Source organism: Lissotriton vulgaris, chromosome 7 (assembly GCF_964263255.1).
Source record: "Lissotriton vulgaris chromosome 7, aLisVul1.2, whole genome shotgun sequence".
Taxonomy (NCBI): domain Eukaryota; kingdom Metazoa; phylum Chordata; class Amphibia; order Caudata; family Salamandridae; genus Lissotriton; species Lissotriton vulgaris.
Genome location: NC_141695.1, coordinates 848,416,640 through 848,432,694, shown reverse-complemented (window position 1 = coordinate 848,432,694; position 16,055 = coordinate 848,416,640). Strand labels below are relative to the sequence as shown.

The 16,055-nt window shown below is 45.6% G+C and overlaps 1 protein-coding gene across 4 annotated transcripts in view; it reads left to right on the top strand.

Annotated features, from left to right (window-relative positions):
- The window catches only part of UBLCP1 (ubiquitin like domain containing CTD phosphatase 1), a 261,687-nt gene that overhangs the window by 79,240 nt on the left and 166,392 nt on the right, over nt 1-16,055 (top strand). For all 4 annotated transcript variants that reach the window (XM_086931215.1, XM_086931213.1, XM_086931214.1 and 1 more), the window contains exon 7: nt 9,551-9,588. In XM_086931215.1, the coding sequence (XP_086787341.1) occupies nt 9,551-9,588 (38 nt within the window). The remainder of the gene's footprint in view (nt 1-9,550; nt 9,589-16,055) is intronic.

The following is a 16,055-nucleotide window of genomic DNA, read 5'->3' as shown; positions in this document are numbered from 1 at the left end:
ATTGGTTTGGGAGGCATTGATGGAACAGCAGAAATAGGTATGGATTAATATTTGTCTGCCTATTTGTCTGCGGATTGAATCCTGAAGAAAACGATTTTGGATTTCTTACACAATTGGGTCCAAAATTTACAGACTCATTTTCTGGCACAAGAATATATTGTTTCTCTTTAATTGACGCTTTCCAATCCATTCAAGCTTAGATTTTGTGATAATACATTGCTAATCCTTCAGGAAATAGGACAAATCTTGACCAGTTTATAAATATCTGATCAGAGGGATATTTCTCCGGTTTGGCCATGGGTTGATGTCTCCTAAATCTTGAAAGAACTTCTCTTAACATGCTTAGCTGGTTCTTTAGAAAATAAATAAAATGTCATTAAGATAAACTTCTATTGAATGCAATAGGAAATGTGAAATGCTTAACTTTTGTAGCATTACAGAGACTAAAAGGCACAACTGTAGTCCTAATGCTGAAAGATGTTCTGAATGCAGTTCTCCATTTGTCACCATCCTTACTGCGAATAATTTAATGTGCTCCTCTGAAATCTAATGTGATAAAAATCTTTCCCCATAAATAGCCTCTAATATGGCTAAAATAATAGCAAGAGGGTGTATGTCCTTTTAGTATTTGATTTACCCCCAGATGCATCAAGAACCCATTTTGCTATTCCTTAATAGCGAAAAATAACGATGCGCTATTAAGGAATAGCAAAATGCAATGCATGAAGAAATCGCAAAAAAAATAGCGATTTCTTAAAATTCCTTAATTGCGAGTCGCAATTAAGGAATACCTCCCCAATCATTCCTATGGGCCTAGAGGCCCATAGGAATGAATGGGATGACATTCTCAATTTGAGAATCGCAATTAGCAAATCGCAAATTGAGAATGCGATTTCAAGGGTGCAGGGGTGTCCAAAGGACACCCTGTTTCACCCCTGAAATTGCTTTGTGCACATATGTTGCACGCGCACACATGCCCATAGGGCATGTGTGTGCGGAACATGAAACTTTGAAAAATGCACTTTAAAGTTTTTGTAAATTCCCATGAATTTCAACTTCATGGTAATTTGCGAGCCCTATTAGCGAAATCGCTATTTTTTAAACTTTCATGCATTTCATTTAAGGAATCTCAATTTGAGATTCCTTAAATGCAATAGCAATTTAAGTAATCGCAATTTTGCAGTTTCTTAAATTGCAATTTTTTTGCATTTAGGATGATGCATCCCAAATGCAAAAATACCGGTCGCAAAGGAGCAGATTCTGAGAATCTGCCCCTTTGCGAGCGGATTTTAGCTTGATGAATCTATGCCTTAATCCTCTAAAATCTATGCATGAGCTTAATTTAGAAGTTGCTTTCTTCGGCACGCAAAATAAGGAAGCCACTGCAGGAGATTTTGATGGCATTAGTAAACCATTTCTTACACTCCGATATTGGAGCCTTTTCGTTCAGTAGATGACGGGGAGTACACTTGTCCAAATGAACAACTGAACCTGGTGTCAGCCTTTCATACCTCCACCTGATCAGAACAATCACTGGAGGTATTGACATAGCCACACCCAATCTGTGACCGAGAATTCCATACTGCTTGGGAAAGTAGTGTCAGCAGAGCATACAAAGAGAAAACATCTTGGTCTTAACTGCTTTCTCACTCTGAGTTCTTTTGCCCCAAGAGCTCATTTAAGACCTTCGATGTCTTCAGCAATTTCAGAATTATTATCCAATGGAGATTTTTTCCTTACACATGCATAGGGGCTCTGGAATAGAGCAAAGTAATGTTACTAGATTAGTCTGCCACAATTTCTTTTTCCATTAATCCCCTCAAATTGACAGTATAAGCCAATAATAAGCTAGTGCTTTGGCTATCGGAACATTGGGTGAACCAATTGCAGGACATCATTGCACGTCACATTATCTGCAAAGGTTCCCCTGCCAATAAATGGTTATGAGCAAAGAAACAAACTAGTTGTCCTGTATATGCACTCTATATTAACTATATTCTGTCAGTTTCAAACCATAAGGGTGTTGGGCAGGGTCTAAGGCTGTACATAGTGCTTGGGCATTTGCATATGTTTGAGTTTTTTGTTTCTGTAGACAGTGGATTCAGGACTGGGAAAACCTGTCCAGACATCCCACGCTTCATTGATTCAATGCCTAACCTCCAGGGAAGAGCAGGACGTCCTGTTGCCCCGGCCCCAAAAGTAATTCGTTTTTTTGTTGTTTCTCAAGTGGTCTATATAACTGATAAGCCGAGCAATAGTTCAGTAAAGGGATGGTCCAGCATAGTTCCAGTATGTGGTGCTAAACTGAGTCACCACTCCACCTACTTTCATAATTGCACTGATTATTTGGTGTGCTCACACTGGCAATTCGCTGTAATCACGCTTTTACTGTGTTAACAGATTTTTTTTAGTGGCTAATCACATTTTCTTACAAACACAAATGGAAATCTAGGATAGAGTTGCCAGAAGGGACAGTCAGGAGGGATATCCAAAGATTTTGAAGTAGACACCTCACCCACTTAATAGTGGCATGCTTCATCATCAGCACCTATCCTCCACCCTAAATAATAGTACAACCAGGCTCCCTACTGTAGTCCCAGATTGGTCAAGGTAGGGAACCTGTGAGTGAACCTGCCTCGTCCCGCATCAGACCGCAGCTGAACCATTACCTCTACTATTCTCTGGGTTGAGGGCTAAAAGCGTTAACCTTCCACCACCCACACCGTTGACCACCAATTAATCTAGATGAACTACAAGGAGATATTGGGTAAGTTACCAATATTGAGTACAAAAAACTTCCTCCACTAAAGAGGGTGAGAAGGAGATACTGGTAGTCAAGAGAGGGGGCAAAAAGCAAAATGCGCAAGAAAACATGTATGATAGAACAACAGAAGTCCAAGGCAAAATGTATACATCATGAAATTGGAATTGTGGTTAGAAGAAGAACTAAAACAAGGGAATGGATGACAGTGTGGTGAAGAGCCTAGCAAAGATAGGACTTCCAATATTGAGAATTTAGTCTCAAGGCATGCCACCCCTTATATCGTCAGCAGGTGCTATCTCTAGGTTTGAAGGGCCTAAGCAAATCTATCTTGGATTTGGATGCCTTCCCTGTCTGCAGTGACACTTCCTGCACCGCTTTGGGAAAAATCACTATAGTCCTCCTACGTGCTGAGTGGTTTTTAATCTGTGGTCTGAGAGACCCATAGGGGTACGCAACTGTTTTACAAAATAAAATATTACAATTAATCAATTAAAATTAATAAAGTCTACACACACACAGATACAAAATTGAAAATGTGAAACCTTTTTCTATATTTGATTGTGAATTAAACAAAATATTTCAATATGTGAGCATTTGTTAATAGTATATTAGTTTGTTTTTCTGTGTATTGTTTTGAGGTCTAAATCATAGAATTTGTTTGGTCCTTAGCTTCCAATAATTACTCAGTGGGGGTCCCCGAATTTCAGTAATGATTTAGTGGGGATCCACAGACGACAAAACGTTAAGAACTCCTGCTCTAGGGGATTGTATCTGAACAGCTCTCAACAAGATCAGACTTCTTAACTAAGAGGCTGACCGGTCTGGACAGTATCCAGGGAAGGCAGAAAACATGAGTGATGTTCCAGCATGCTCCTGGCGAATGGCTCATTGTCCTTGAAATTCTCTACATATGAAAGGCAACATTTTTTTGGGTGAATAGAACAGTCTCTAAAGCAATATCAATCAATCAATCATAACATTTGTATAGCGCGCTACTCACCCGGCAGGGTCTCAAGGCGCTTGGGGGAAGGGGTCCGCTATTGCTCAAACAGCCAGGTCTTGAGTTGTCTCCTGAAGGCGAGATGGTCCTGGGTCAGCTGAAGGTGGATGGGGAGGGAGTTCCATGTCTTGGCCGCCAGGTAGGAGAAGGATCTCCCTCCGGCGATGGCTCTTCGGATGCGTGGTACGGCGGCGAGGCTTGTAAAGCGTAGCTGGCGGGTGGGCGTGTAGAAGGTCAGGCAGTCGTTGAGGTACTTGGGGCCCAGGTCGTGGAGAGACTTCTGTGCGTGGGTGAGGAGCCTGAACGTGATCCTCTTGCTGACGGGAAGCCAGTGCAGGTCCCTCAGGTGGCCGGAGATGGGGCTGCGTCGGGGGATATTCAGGATGAGTCTGGCGGAGGCGTTCTGGATGCGTTGGGAGTCTTTTCTGTAGCTTGGCTGTGGTTCCGGCGTAGAGGGTGTTTCCGTAGTCCTGTCGGCTGGTGACTAGTGTTGACTTGTCTGGTCATCGAGAGGGAGGAGTCCAGGATGAAGCCCAGGTTGCATGCATGGTCTGTTGGCTGGGGAGTGGTGCCCAGGGCCACCAGGAGTCGTCCCAGGCGGAGGGCGATGGTCCCAGGATGAGGACTTCCGTCTTGTCTGAGTTCAGTGTCAGGTGGCTGTTCTTCATCCACTCGCCGACGTCTTTCATCCCTTCGTGTAGGTTAGTACTGGCGGTGGCGGGGTCTCTGGTGAGGGAGAGGGTCAGTTGAGTGTCGTCGGCGTAGGAGATGATGTTGAGGCTGTGTTGGTGTGCGATGGCTGCAAGAGGTCTCATGTAGATGTTGAAGAGGGTGGGGCTGAGTGATGATCCTTGCGGTACGCCGCAGATGACTTCGGTGGCTTCGGATCGAAACGGGGGGAGGCGGACTCTGTGTTCTTCCTGCGAGGAACGAGATGATCCACTCCAGTGCCTTCTCTTGGATACCGATGTTGCTGAGGCGTTGAACTAGGGTGCGGTGGCAGACCGTGTCGAACGCTGCGGAGAGGTCTAGGAGGATGAGGGCCGCTGTTTCCCCGTTGTCGAGCAGGGTTCTGATGTCGGTGGCTGCGATGAGGGCAGTCTTGGTGCTGTGGTTGGCTCGGAAGCCGGACTGCGAGGGGTCGAGGGATCCGTTCGTCTCGAGGAAGGCGGCAAGCTGTCTGTTGACGGTCTTCTCGATTACTTTGGCAGGATAAGGGAGGAGCGAGATGGGGAGGAAGTTCTTGAGGTTGGTGGGGTCCGCTGTAGGTTTCTTCAGTAGGGCGCTGAGCTCGGCATGCTTCCAGCTCTCCGGGAAGGTGGCGGTGTTGATGATGTTCCGGAGTTGGGGTGCGATGGTGGATTCGGCCTTGTTGAAGACGTGGTGGGGGCAGGGGTCGGTTGGAGATCCGGAGTGGATGGTGTTCATCGTGCGGGCTGTGTCTTCGGTGGTCGCCGTGGTCCAGGTGCGGAGGGTGGAGGTGGGGGGCGTTGGTTCGAAGGTTGGGTGCGTGGATGGTGCGCCGAAGCTGTTGTGGATGTCGGCGATCTTGCGGTGGAAGAACGAGGCGAGAGAGTCGCAGAGATCTTGTGAAGGAATGATGTCGTTGTTGCCGGTGCTGGGGTTGGAGAACTCCTTGACGATGCTGAAGAGTTCCTTGCTGTCATGGGCGTTGTTGTCCAGTCGTTCCTTCAGTGATTTATTCTTGGTGGTGCGGATAAGCTGGTGGTGCTTGCGGGTGGCGTGTTTAAGGGCGGTCATGTTGTCTGTGGTCTGGTCGAGGAGCCAGGCTTTCTCGAGGGTGCGGCAGTTCTTCTTGGAGTCCTTGAGTTCGTCGGTGAACCAGGAGGCTTTCTTGCTTCTGGGTCTGCTGGGACAGTGTTTCAGAAAAGATTTAGCATTTGCTTATTTCAGGAAGTGCAGACAAACTCTACTCTTCCCAATCCTTTCTTCGATGGAGTAAGGGGGCCAGCTGATGAAGATTTCTCTGTATTCTTGTTGATTTTCTGCTGGCCTGTAGCTTGTTCCTCCACCAAATCTTACCAATCCTCCTCATTAGACTTGGGCGGTGGGGGGTTATGTGACCTATATGCCCTAACATACTGTTCACAAATTTCAGTGCTATTTGAATCTATTTTCATTAATTAAAAACACTGAACGCATAGTATGATTTATTTTTTGGGATCCGATTGACTCTTGAATCCTGTAACTCCAAAGTGGATTCTATTTTCGAATCCAAAATGTAATGAAGCATCAGTAAAAAATACCCGACATATGGATTACAGAAGACTTTTCTGACTGATTACATTTCCCACAATCCAGGTGTTGTGTGTAATTGGTGGGTTCTGATCTCAGAGCAGTACATATAGGGGACATACAGCCCAGTTTAGTATGTTGGAAATAGAGGTTTGTTTTGTACACTACAAACTGCATTTTCTTATGCAATTACTTTTTCCTGTCTCACAAACTAAAGGCCGATATTCTGCTAAAATCTTGAATTTCTCTTCCCCCATCTCCCCTTAAACTGCTCTCTAATCATATAGTTTAGAGATCGGCGGCTTGAGTGGAGGATGTGTGAATGTCATCAGTCGGACACCTCTGCAGTGGCATCTAGGTACCTATTAACTTATGACATACCCAAGTGCCACTTGCCAAAATTGAGGTACTGCATCAGAGAAAGCAAGTATGGTGCACTATGCAGCTACTGAAGATGGTAGGTGAGGCAGATACTTTCCCCTCAGGGTGATGTAAAAAAAAAAATGGGTGGTTAGCAGATGCAGAATCCCTGCAGGTGACAACAGACCAGATAGGTGTCCAGAGACACAAATTTGATCCGAGGTTCACACGTATTCAGCATTGCTGTCAAAAGCCGAGAACCAGAGTGCACTACACCTCGGGTAAGTATAGCGAGGCTTGCAACCGTGCCTTACCTTTCCATTCAATTCTATGTTTCTAGCAAACCTCTCCAGCTTGTCAGCTCAAGGCTGAACCGTTTGCTCGCTGCCATAGATTTGGAAGTCTGTTTTTATAATCCTGGGATAGTGTTGGACACATTCTTTGACCGTGACCGTGACATTGTCTAAACCTCTTTGGGGGAAGACACTGAAAAAAAGGCTTTAAGCAGAAGCCATTAAGAAAAGTTCCCGTAGCGCTGTTCAGTCAGTTCGAGGTTTTAGAAATTCCTCTTAAGATTTTTCAGTTTAATGTTCGACGATTGCTTGACTTCCTTGGTGGGGGTGTTGAGTTAAAATCTTGAGGAGCTGTTAAAATCAGGTCTTGGGAGGAGAAGAGATTCCGACATGTCTCTGCACGGAGGAAGAATTAAGCTTAAGAGACTGTTTGTGGAAGCGGTGAATTAAGACTACAAGGCCCATTAAATCTGATATTTTCCCCCAATCTATGTTAAGAGAGCAGCAAGTATCTGATCTATGTGCAATCTGCTGCTTTCTTAGGGCCCATTTTCCCATACAGTTAACCAGCTAGCAGGCTGCTAGCTAGATACATCGAGTCACTGTAGTACATATAAGAACTTTAACATGTCTGAACCACAATCTTCTTATTGTCTTAACCATGTATTACTAGAGCTCTCACACAATGTAATTGCAATGACACTCTGGTAATCTTGATTTGTACATAGTCATTTCAACAAGAATGGTTGAAAAATTACAGCCAGTGGCCGTTACTCGGGGGAGCATGCCAGTCTTACGTTTTCCTAGTGTGCAACCCAAATAGAAAACCGCTATATGCAAATCTAGCTTGGTCCTGTACCGCTGGGAACAGCCCATCCCAAACTGCCATGCAAAGTCCCCGTTAGTTGGGAGCACAAGCAACCTCTGACTCATTATGACCTCGCTAAACAGGGGCCCTGTTTAACTAGGAAGACATCCAGGTCTGAGTTAAGTTTTTTTTATCGTAAAGAACAAACTAACAGTGAAACGATGATTGATCGGACTGATTAGTAAGCTTGTTTGAGATCTAGCACAAAAAAACAAAAAACTGTGTGCATTGGGGTCAAGTTTCCACTGATCTGGAAATGAGTATCGGCCTGAGGCACTAAGCTACTTTGCAATTGCAAATCATGCGATTCCCAAAAATGTGATATTTTGCAACTTCTAAATTTGCTTTTTGGTATTTACTAAACCCATTTTGAAATAAAGTAAAGAATTACCAGATCGCAAAATAGGTTTAGAAGTGGTTACCGAATGTAGGCATGTTTAAAGTCTCACTTTCAAATTGCAGTTCGGTATCCATGTTCTGCGACTGCAAATCAGGTTGCAAACATTTGAAAAGTTACTAATTCCTCCAAGGCGGTGGTAACTCATTTGCAGATGGGAAGGGGTTCTTTTGGGCACCTTCTCCTGGGTGAAGGTTAAACAGTTTTGGGATTTGTAGGCTGTAAACCGATCTTTTTAAAGGTGGGCTTATTTCCTTTAAGGAAAATGGGCTGCATTTACAGAAAAAAATGTGTTTCCTTTATTGAGAGGAAATCAGACACACTGGTCTGTTGACATCAGCAAGCCACCATCCTAGTGACATCCAGTAGGGGTGATTCACAATTTGTGACCTATCTCTTGAATGTTAATAATATAGGGTAGATTGTTAATCCTTTTTTGCAAACCAACCTATTCGTACATAGGTTGGTCTACAATAAAAATATTGTGGTCACAGAAATACTAGTCGCAAATTGCAACCGGTATTGGTGATCGGGAAGTACCTACACCTGTGCTATCTCTGAAAGTGACCGATGATACTATTTTTATTTTGTATTTCATTGAGCTCTAAGAAGTCTGGGAAGACTTCCTCCATTGGTTTGGGGTGGTTTATGCAGATTAGCAGAACCCCTGGCTCTTATTGTTCTCATAAGCAGGTATGTTACTCACTGCTAAATACTCCTCATTTCCATTGCGATGCTGCCTTCCAGGCATTCGTTCCCTCCTGCTGTCAAGGAACTGCAGTTGTTGAAATTTTTTTCTAGGACAGCCATGGAGGTCTTGTTTATGTACCAGATGAAACTGTTGTTGCCAGGACTCTAAATAAAATTTTGATTTGACAGTAGTTACCTCCTTGATTTCTAAAGCTTTTCCTGGGGATTAAAAAATAGTTCTCGTTCTTTATGCGACTATTTCTAAGCAGCTTTGAAAGATGAAAACCTAATGGTATATGATGAAAACCTATTAATTGGAAACTATCTGCGTCTTTGTGTGTTTTTTATGAAACTCATGCTTTGATTTTAGCTTTCGATTTGCATAAAAACACATTTTCTCTTTAGAGACTCCACTCCCTCATGCTAGCTGGCAATAAAATTAAAGCATCTTGTGGCAGCTAGCTCTGTTTGCCACTCATCTATATTAATGGGACAGTGTATTTGTGAGCTTCATCACAGCCTTCTTTGTTTGGGAGTTTTTTCTGTTTATATGGGGGGAAATAAGGCAGCATTTACCTTGCTGCCGCTGGAGAAATGTCATTGATGTGAAGGGAGGAGTGACGGATGAAGACTGACATTGTATTTGCTACCTAAATTTCATTTATGTAAAGGAAGGAGAGGAGTATGAAGGACTAAGGGAAGTAGGAAAGATGGGTGCAGTAAAGAACTGGGTTTTACAGTGGGGTGGGGGGGGGGGGTCATAGGAAAAAACAATTGGAAGAATCTAAGTGCTGTTCAAGAACAGGATCTCATTTATGGGAGAAGAGTTTGATTGTGTGTGTTCTGTCCCACCATGAAGATGTATAGCATTTCTATTTTCCTGCTTCCATTAGACTTTTAAACAAATTATCTTCTTTTGCAGCCGCTACAAGCATGAAATGGATTGAAGCTAAAATGAAGGTAGGTAGGGATTCTTACAACCAGCATCATTATCCTAGCTAAAAGAAACCTCTTCTGAGCACACTTTGTGTGTGTGTACTGTAAATTATTTTCTATTTGTGATTTTGTTTCACATTAAGAATTATTTGGATATGTAAAGACGTGTATCTGTTTAGTGTAGTGGCTTTACACATAAATAAATTAATACAAATCTATTTAGGGCATCGCTGACCCTGAGTAAGTTGTGTCCACAGTTTAGGATTGAACTTGCATTATATAGAGAAGAATCCATGGGGAATTAACCTTGGTATTGTAGGAGGTAACATGGTCATTTTGCGATTACCAGATTAGAACTTTTAATGGGTGCAGGGCAGGACACTATTTCATTAAACAGCAAAAAAATGTTAGCCTTTGGTCGTTGCTAAGATCAAATGTCTTTAGCTTTATTAAATACATATTCTTGCATTACTGCCCACATAAGCAGACCATGAAAAATTGTGAGTGCCAGCTTCCTAGAGGGTAATTATTTTACAGATGTGACACTCTTCCACATGAAATGTACTTTGACGTTATGGGTTCCTTCCTATTTTTGCCAGGTACCACAAGACTGTACATAAGCGGAGCCTTGCAGCATATCTGGAGATCACCTTTTACTTTGAAGAAGCTCTTCACCCCTACGTAGTGGAAGGGTGTAACCAGAGGCCGAAACTTTGACTGTGTGCCTCAGTGGGTTAAGAACGATACCCTCAGTACTGTTGCAACTTGAATAGAGAAGAGGTAGACTGCTTGGCCTAAAGACTGTTTCTCAATACAGACTTTGAGCTATAGCTTCTTCTAATTAATCCCTATGAGAACAGAGGCTTCTCAATCATTTACAAAGGTTTCTGGCAGCTTAGGCTAATCACTCAGAGGCAACAAAGGAGACACACACTGAAGAAATCCGAGACCAATTTAGAAAAATAACACATTTTTATGTAATTTAGACACCAAGATCATTGGAATCAGTTCAGTACTTTCAGAGTTATAGCTTTTACAGAAAAACAGTAAAATCCTCAAATAACGTTTTTTGAGCTGAGCCTCGAACCTGCTAATGTTATCCTATGGGTGAAACATACACTGCATACATATACTTGCAAACGGTTGCGATTGCAGAGAAGCTGGTCCCATTGTAGATTTGAGCGCTACAAGTTCAAGTTGCAGGAAGGGGTACCTCTAACAAAAAGGCTGCAAGTCGGAACTTGGGGACAAATCCAGCAGAACCCAAAGGGGGACTCTGCTTGTGTGGTTCTCTAGTGCAAGAGTACAGTTCTGTTGTCGTGTACCCAGACGGGTGTGGGGGGGAGGCTCTGGTGCAGAGGTGTTTGTCCGGCGGGTTGCTTGTGTTTTAGGCTCTCATGGTTGTCTTCAGTTTTGCAGAGGAGGGGAAAACAGGACTGCTTGGCCACTCATGTCATGGGTCTCGCTGTACTTGGAGTCTCTCAACATGCAGATTGGTCTTGCTCGTCTGTAGTGTCCTGTCTGTACACCAATAATCCTCATTGATGCAGGTACTCCTGTACCCAAGGTATTGATGTAGGGAAGCTCCTGGAGTGTCTGGTGTCTCGAAACCTGGAGGGCCTAGTGTCTCGACTCAACTACTCTGGTTATATTCCACTGAAGTAACCTAGCATCCCTGAGTGCCACCTGCACCCCCAGGTATCTAAAGTGATCCGTCTCCCATCTCACACTCAGACGAGGCAGCTCCTCCGCCCTACTATATCTCAGTCCTGCCAGGGGGATCGCAACGAACTTACGTCTATTGATGCGCAATCCCGAGTATACCACAAATTGGTCCATCAACCGCAGCAATTTCGGTTTAGCCTAACGCGGGGACGTAACATAGAACAGCGCATCCTCCGCATACAACGAGATAAGGTGAGAACCATTCCCGATTGGAATGCCCCAACAATCTAGATCCTGTCTTGCCCATACCGCCATAGGCTCAATGGCCAGAGCAAACCGCAGCAGCGACAGTGGGCATCCCTGCTGTGTACCTCGCCTCAGCAACCAACCGCACACGTACCGCGAGGTTCGTAAATAATATTTTGACCCTTGACCCACCTACAAAAGCGAGAATTTCCAACAGATATCCGCAGGCCCCCATGTCAAACGCTTTTTCAAGTTAAATAGAGACCAGTGCCATCTCCTCAAAGGCCATCTGCGTCTCATGCAGTATATGCGCCAACAGTCGTATGTTCATGGAGGTACTACGGCCTGGGATAAAACGGCTCTGGTTCTCCTGAACTAAGTAGCCCATGTGTGGTCCCAGCCGTTTGGCCAGCACTTTGCATAGCATTTTAACGTCTATGTTTATCATTGTCAATGGTTGGTATGCCGCAGGGTCCTGAACATCCCCACCCAGCTTCCGGACCATGCAAATCTCGCGCATCGTAGGGGGCAATATTACACTATCAAAGGACTCATTAAAGGTCTGCAACAACGGCTGAACCAACTGTGCTGAGTATGCCTGGTAATACTCGATGGGCAGCCTGTCTCCCCCCTGGACCTTGTCCCTAGGGATGTCTGCTATTGCCGCGGTTAACTCCTCCTCACTAATCCGCGCATCCAGCTCCGCCCTAACTTCTTCCTAGAGCTGCCTCAGCTGGAGACCCTCCAAGAAAGAGATATAAAGGTCAGCTCTGACCAAGGAGTCAGCCCTGTACACTTTCTGCAGGTGCTACCGAAACAACTCCAGCATATCTGCCAGAGCATAGACCAGCTCACCGGACTTGCTGCGGAGACTAATAATTAGTGGGGGGGGCATGTTCCTTACGCAATAGTCATGCCAGTAATCGGCCAGATTTGTATCCCTCCGCATGCAGCTGTTGTCGATTCTTCGTAAGCGTATACTGGTCCGGCCTATCCCACGTATCCACAACCTGCTCACGCAGTGCACACTCTCGCTCATGGTATCATCTTGCCCTTGTGGCCCTGACTGGAGCTCAGCCAGGGATTCCTTCCAAACCCGCAGCTCGGACTGCAATTGTTTCAAAATGCCATACGTCCATCCCATTGCCGCCTCATCGGACCAAGGCCTTCGTCGCGTCCCACTCATTGGCTCTAGTACTGACAATGCCTCAATTAAGAGGCATGTACTCTGTCAGCGTGCCTTTCTCCCCACCTGGTCTTCCCGGATATCGGCGGGTAACCACCAACTACTGGGGCCCTGCTCCCCGGCTGCCCACTGAACCGAACAGCACAGTGCTGCATGATCAGACAGAAAATGTGCCAAATGAGTAATCTCCGCTTCCATAAATGCAGGGTACTCTTGTCACCAGCACCCTGTCTAACCTACTATGCGTATTATGAGTGGTTGTAAAACAGGGAAATATTTTCTGAGTTGGTGGTCTCTCCAAACATCCCGGAGGCCCAGGTCACTCATCAGTCTCTGCCACTGCTTGGTCATATGCCGCTTGGTACCCTTTTCTGCGCGGACATCTGTCCAGCTCGGGGACCAGCACATCTCCTAACCATAGTAGTGGAATGTCCAAGTCTGCAGTGATCAAATCCTGCAAGGCCACAAATGTTTCTCAACAATATTTTGGGCATAAGTATTTAGTATGCTAACGTCTCTACCAACCAGCTTGCCAATTAATAACACATAGCGACCTTCTACATCTGCTTTGGTATACTGTATCGTAAAAGGGGCACTGGGTGCCACCCAAATCAGCACCCCCTGCCATAAGTATAGTAGGACGACTAAAACACCTGACCCCTCCATTTTTTCGCCTGCATCGTCCAGATGCGTCTCTTGCAGGCATACAAACATTGTTATGTCGCTTAAGGAATGACCAGACTCTAGGCCGTTTAGTGCAGTTACCCAACCCCCTAACGTTCCAACTAAGAAACTTCTCCACGCGCGCCATAGTCCTTTACTCGTACACACGGTCTGTCCATGTGCCAGGACTCATCACTCTCCTGCAATGACACGCCCTTCTTCGTAACACAATGCACGTTCACACAACTGAGCAAACAATACCCACCCACCCATGGACCATACTCGACTAACATCGCAGACTATACTGCCCACCCACCGCTTGTGCCAGGACGTACACCGCATCTTACTAAGCCCAACGGGCAACAAAAAAAGTCTCATCCCCATTCCGCTCGCCCTGTACGGAACTGGAGGACCGCTGCCATTTGGGAGTACATACCCTACATATATACATAAACCGGAAAATGTCCAACCCAGAGTCCATTCAAGCATGCAAGTGTCTCAGTTCTCCCCCTCCCTCGCACCCAGGCTACCCGCCATCCCACACAGCAACAGATCACACCATACAGTGTTACCGCACTTCTATGAGTAGTCCTGGTCCAGCGAGCAACGTTGGGGCCCTGTGTTTACTGTTTAATTACTTTCTACCCCAGGAAGACCTTCCAACAAAGTCTCAGGGACAGAGTCCATTGTTAATTGTAGAGTCTGATCCTGTAAATCGGGATCAGCAGAAGCATCTACCAGCAAGTCAATGTCCACAGTACCCTTCACAAGGGGATTTGATTGCAGCGTTCCATCTTCGCCCACCGTGATCCTCCGCAGCACTCTCCGACTCCGCTCGATTCTGCTGCTGCTGGCGGGCCCTGTCCAGACGTGTCCTCCATCATCGTTTCTGACCCCTCGCTTCTCCCGGCGGCAGACCATCACCACGGATCTCCAGCCACTCCCAGACATTCTCCGGCGAATCAAAGAATTTCGCTTTGCCTCCCGAGATCACCTTCAGCTTGGCAGGATACAGGAGCATATAGCAAGCTGCGCTTATTTCACCCTCCTGAGGCGGAAGCCGGGAGGTCCTCTCTCTCGCTTTTAATTGTGTGTTCATAACTCTGCCACCATCACCCTCGCTTGATTTAAGAATTGTTTTATTGTTTTTTACTCGTGGTGCCTTTCCGCTTGATTAATAAGCGTTTCGTTTGGCAGACACTTCAGCCTCTTCTCTTCGCTGCTCGAGCCCACTCTCAGCCGACCATTGACGCTGAGAGTGTGGTCCCGGGGAGACGAAGCATCGACAGCGGCCATCTTGGATGTGACTGAGCGCTCTGGTGCGCTCTAGCTTCCTATAAAAGGGGACGGCACCCCTCCGCGTAGCGGACGCGTGTGGCGGACGCGCCGGAGTCATGCCAGAGTCCTGCCCGTCTGCGCCAGGACTGGCCCAGGGGCCAGTCACTCTGTCCTTCCCTCATTTGACCCAACCACATACTCACACTCCTACCGTTTGCAATTAAACCATGCCACAACCCTACCTAATTCCATGTGCAAACATTCGTTAGACCCTTCATACAATCAATATCACTGCCGACACTGTCCCTATCAACTGATCAAACCAGCAGAGATCAGGCAGAAACAAGCACAAAACCTGAATATGGCACTTTTGAACTGCTGCTCCCTGCCAAAACATGCCTCTGAGATCTCATTTTTACTTCAGGATGCGGCATTGGATGCATTGTTTCTCACCAAAACATGGTTAGGACCCAGTTCAGGCCCAGATATTGTTCAGGCCCTGCCTCCGGGCTACTTAATCCAGCACCTTGACCGAACCAGGAACGTAGGTGGTGGGATCGCTATCCTTTATAAGGATCATTTAGTCTGTCGCTTTTTAGACAGCCCATTGCGGGACTGTGAAAACGTCCATTTTTCGATCACTCTCTCACCCTCAGCCTCCTTTACGGGGCTTCTAGTCTACCGTCCCCCAGGATCCCTAGGACAATATCACAATACACTGCTAGAAGCGGTCATGAACCTCCCCAGCTCGGCTTCCAATTTCACTATACTAGGAGATCTGAACCTCCATTTCGATGATCCACATGATACGATAGCCGCGGATCTGACCCATGATCTAGAGACTTGCGAAATGATTCAAAGAATTCAAAAGCCCACACATATAAAGGGACACTTGCTTGATCCCATTTTTTCCAATATCTCCGATCTAACTACTTTGTATTCGAACCCCATCCCATGGTCAGACTACTTCATTATACCTTTCTCCTGGAACGTCCCTCCCCCAGCCCCGGTCAAACAGTCTAGTACTAAACAAACAAGACTCTGGTCCAAACTCAAGACAAACGAATGGTCGGAAGCACTAAGGATCATCTTACCGTCCGCCAATCCTGACATAAACCTAGCGAACTCAGAGTTCAACCAGTGGATAGAGAACTCACTGGACGTCACCCTGCCTAGGAAATCCGTAACCCAAAAAAGGGGATCTATCAATCATCCTTGGTTCAGTCCAGAGCTCCGAAAACTCAAACAGAGCTGTAAAAAAGAGGAGAGACTATGGAGGAAAAATTTCGATCCAGAGATTAAAACCAAATATAGAGCCTCCATCAAAACCTATAAAGCTGCGCTAAAAACTACAAAAATAGCCTTCTACACCGAGAAAATCATTGCATCCCCTAGCCCATCGAAAGAAATCTTCACTATTGTCAAGTCTGTTAAAACCCCCTGACCCCCCTCC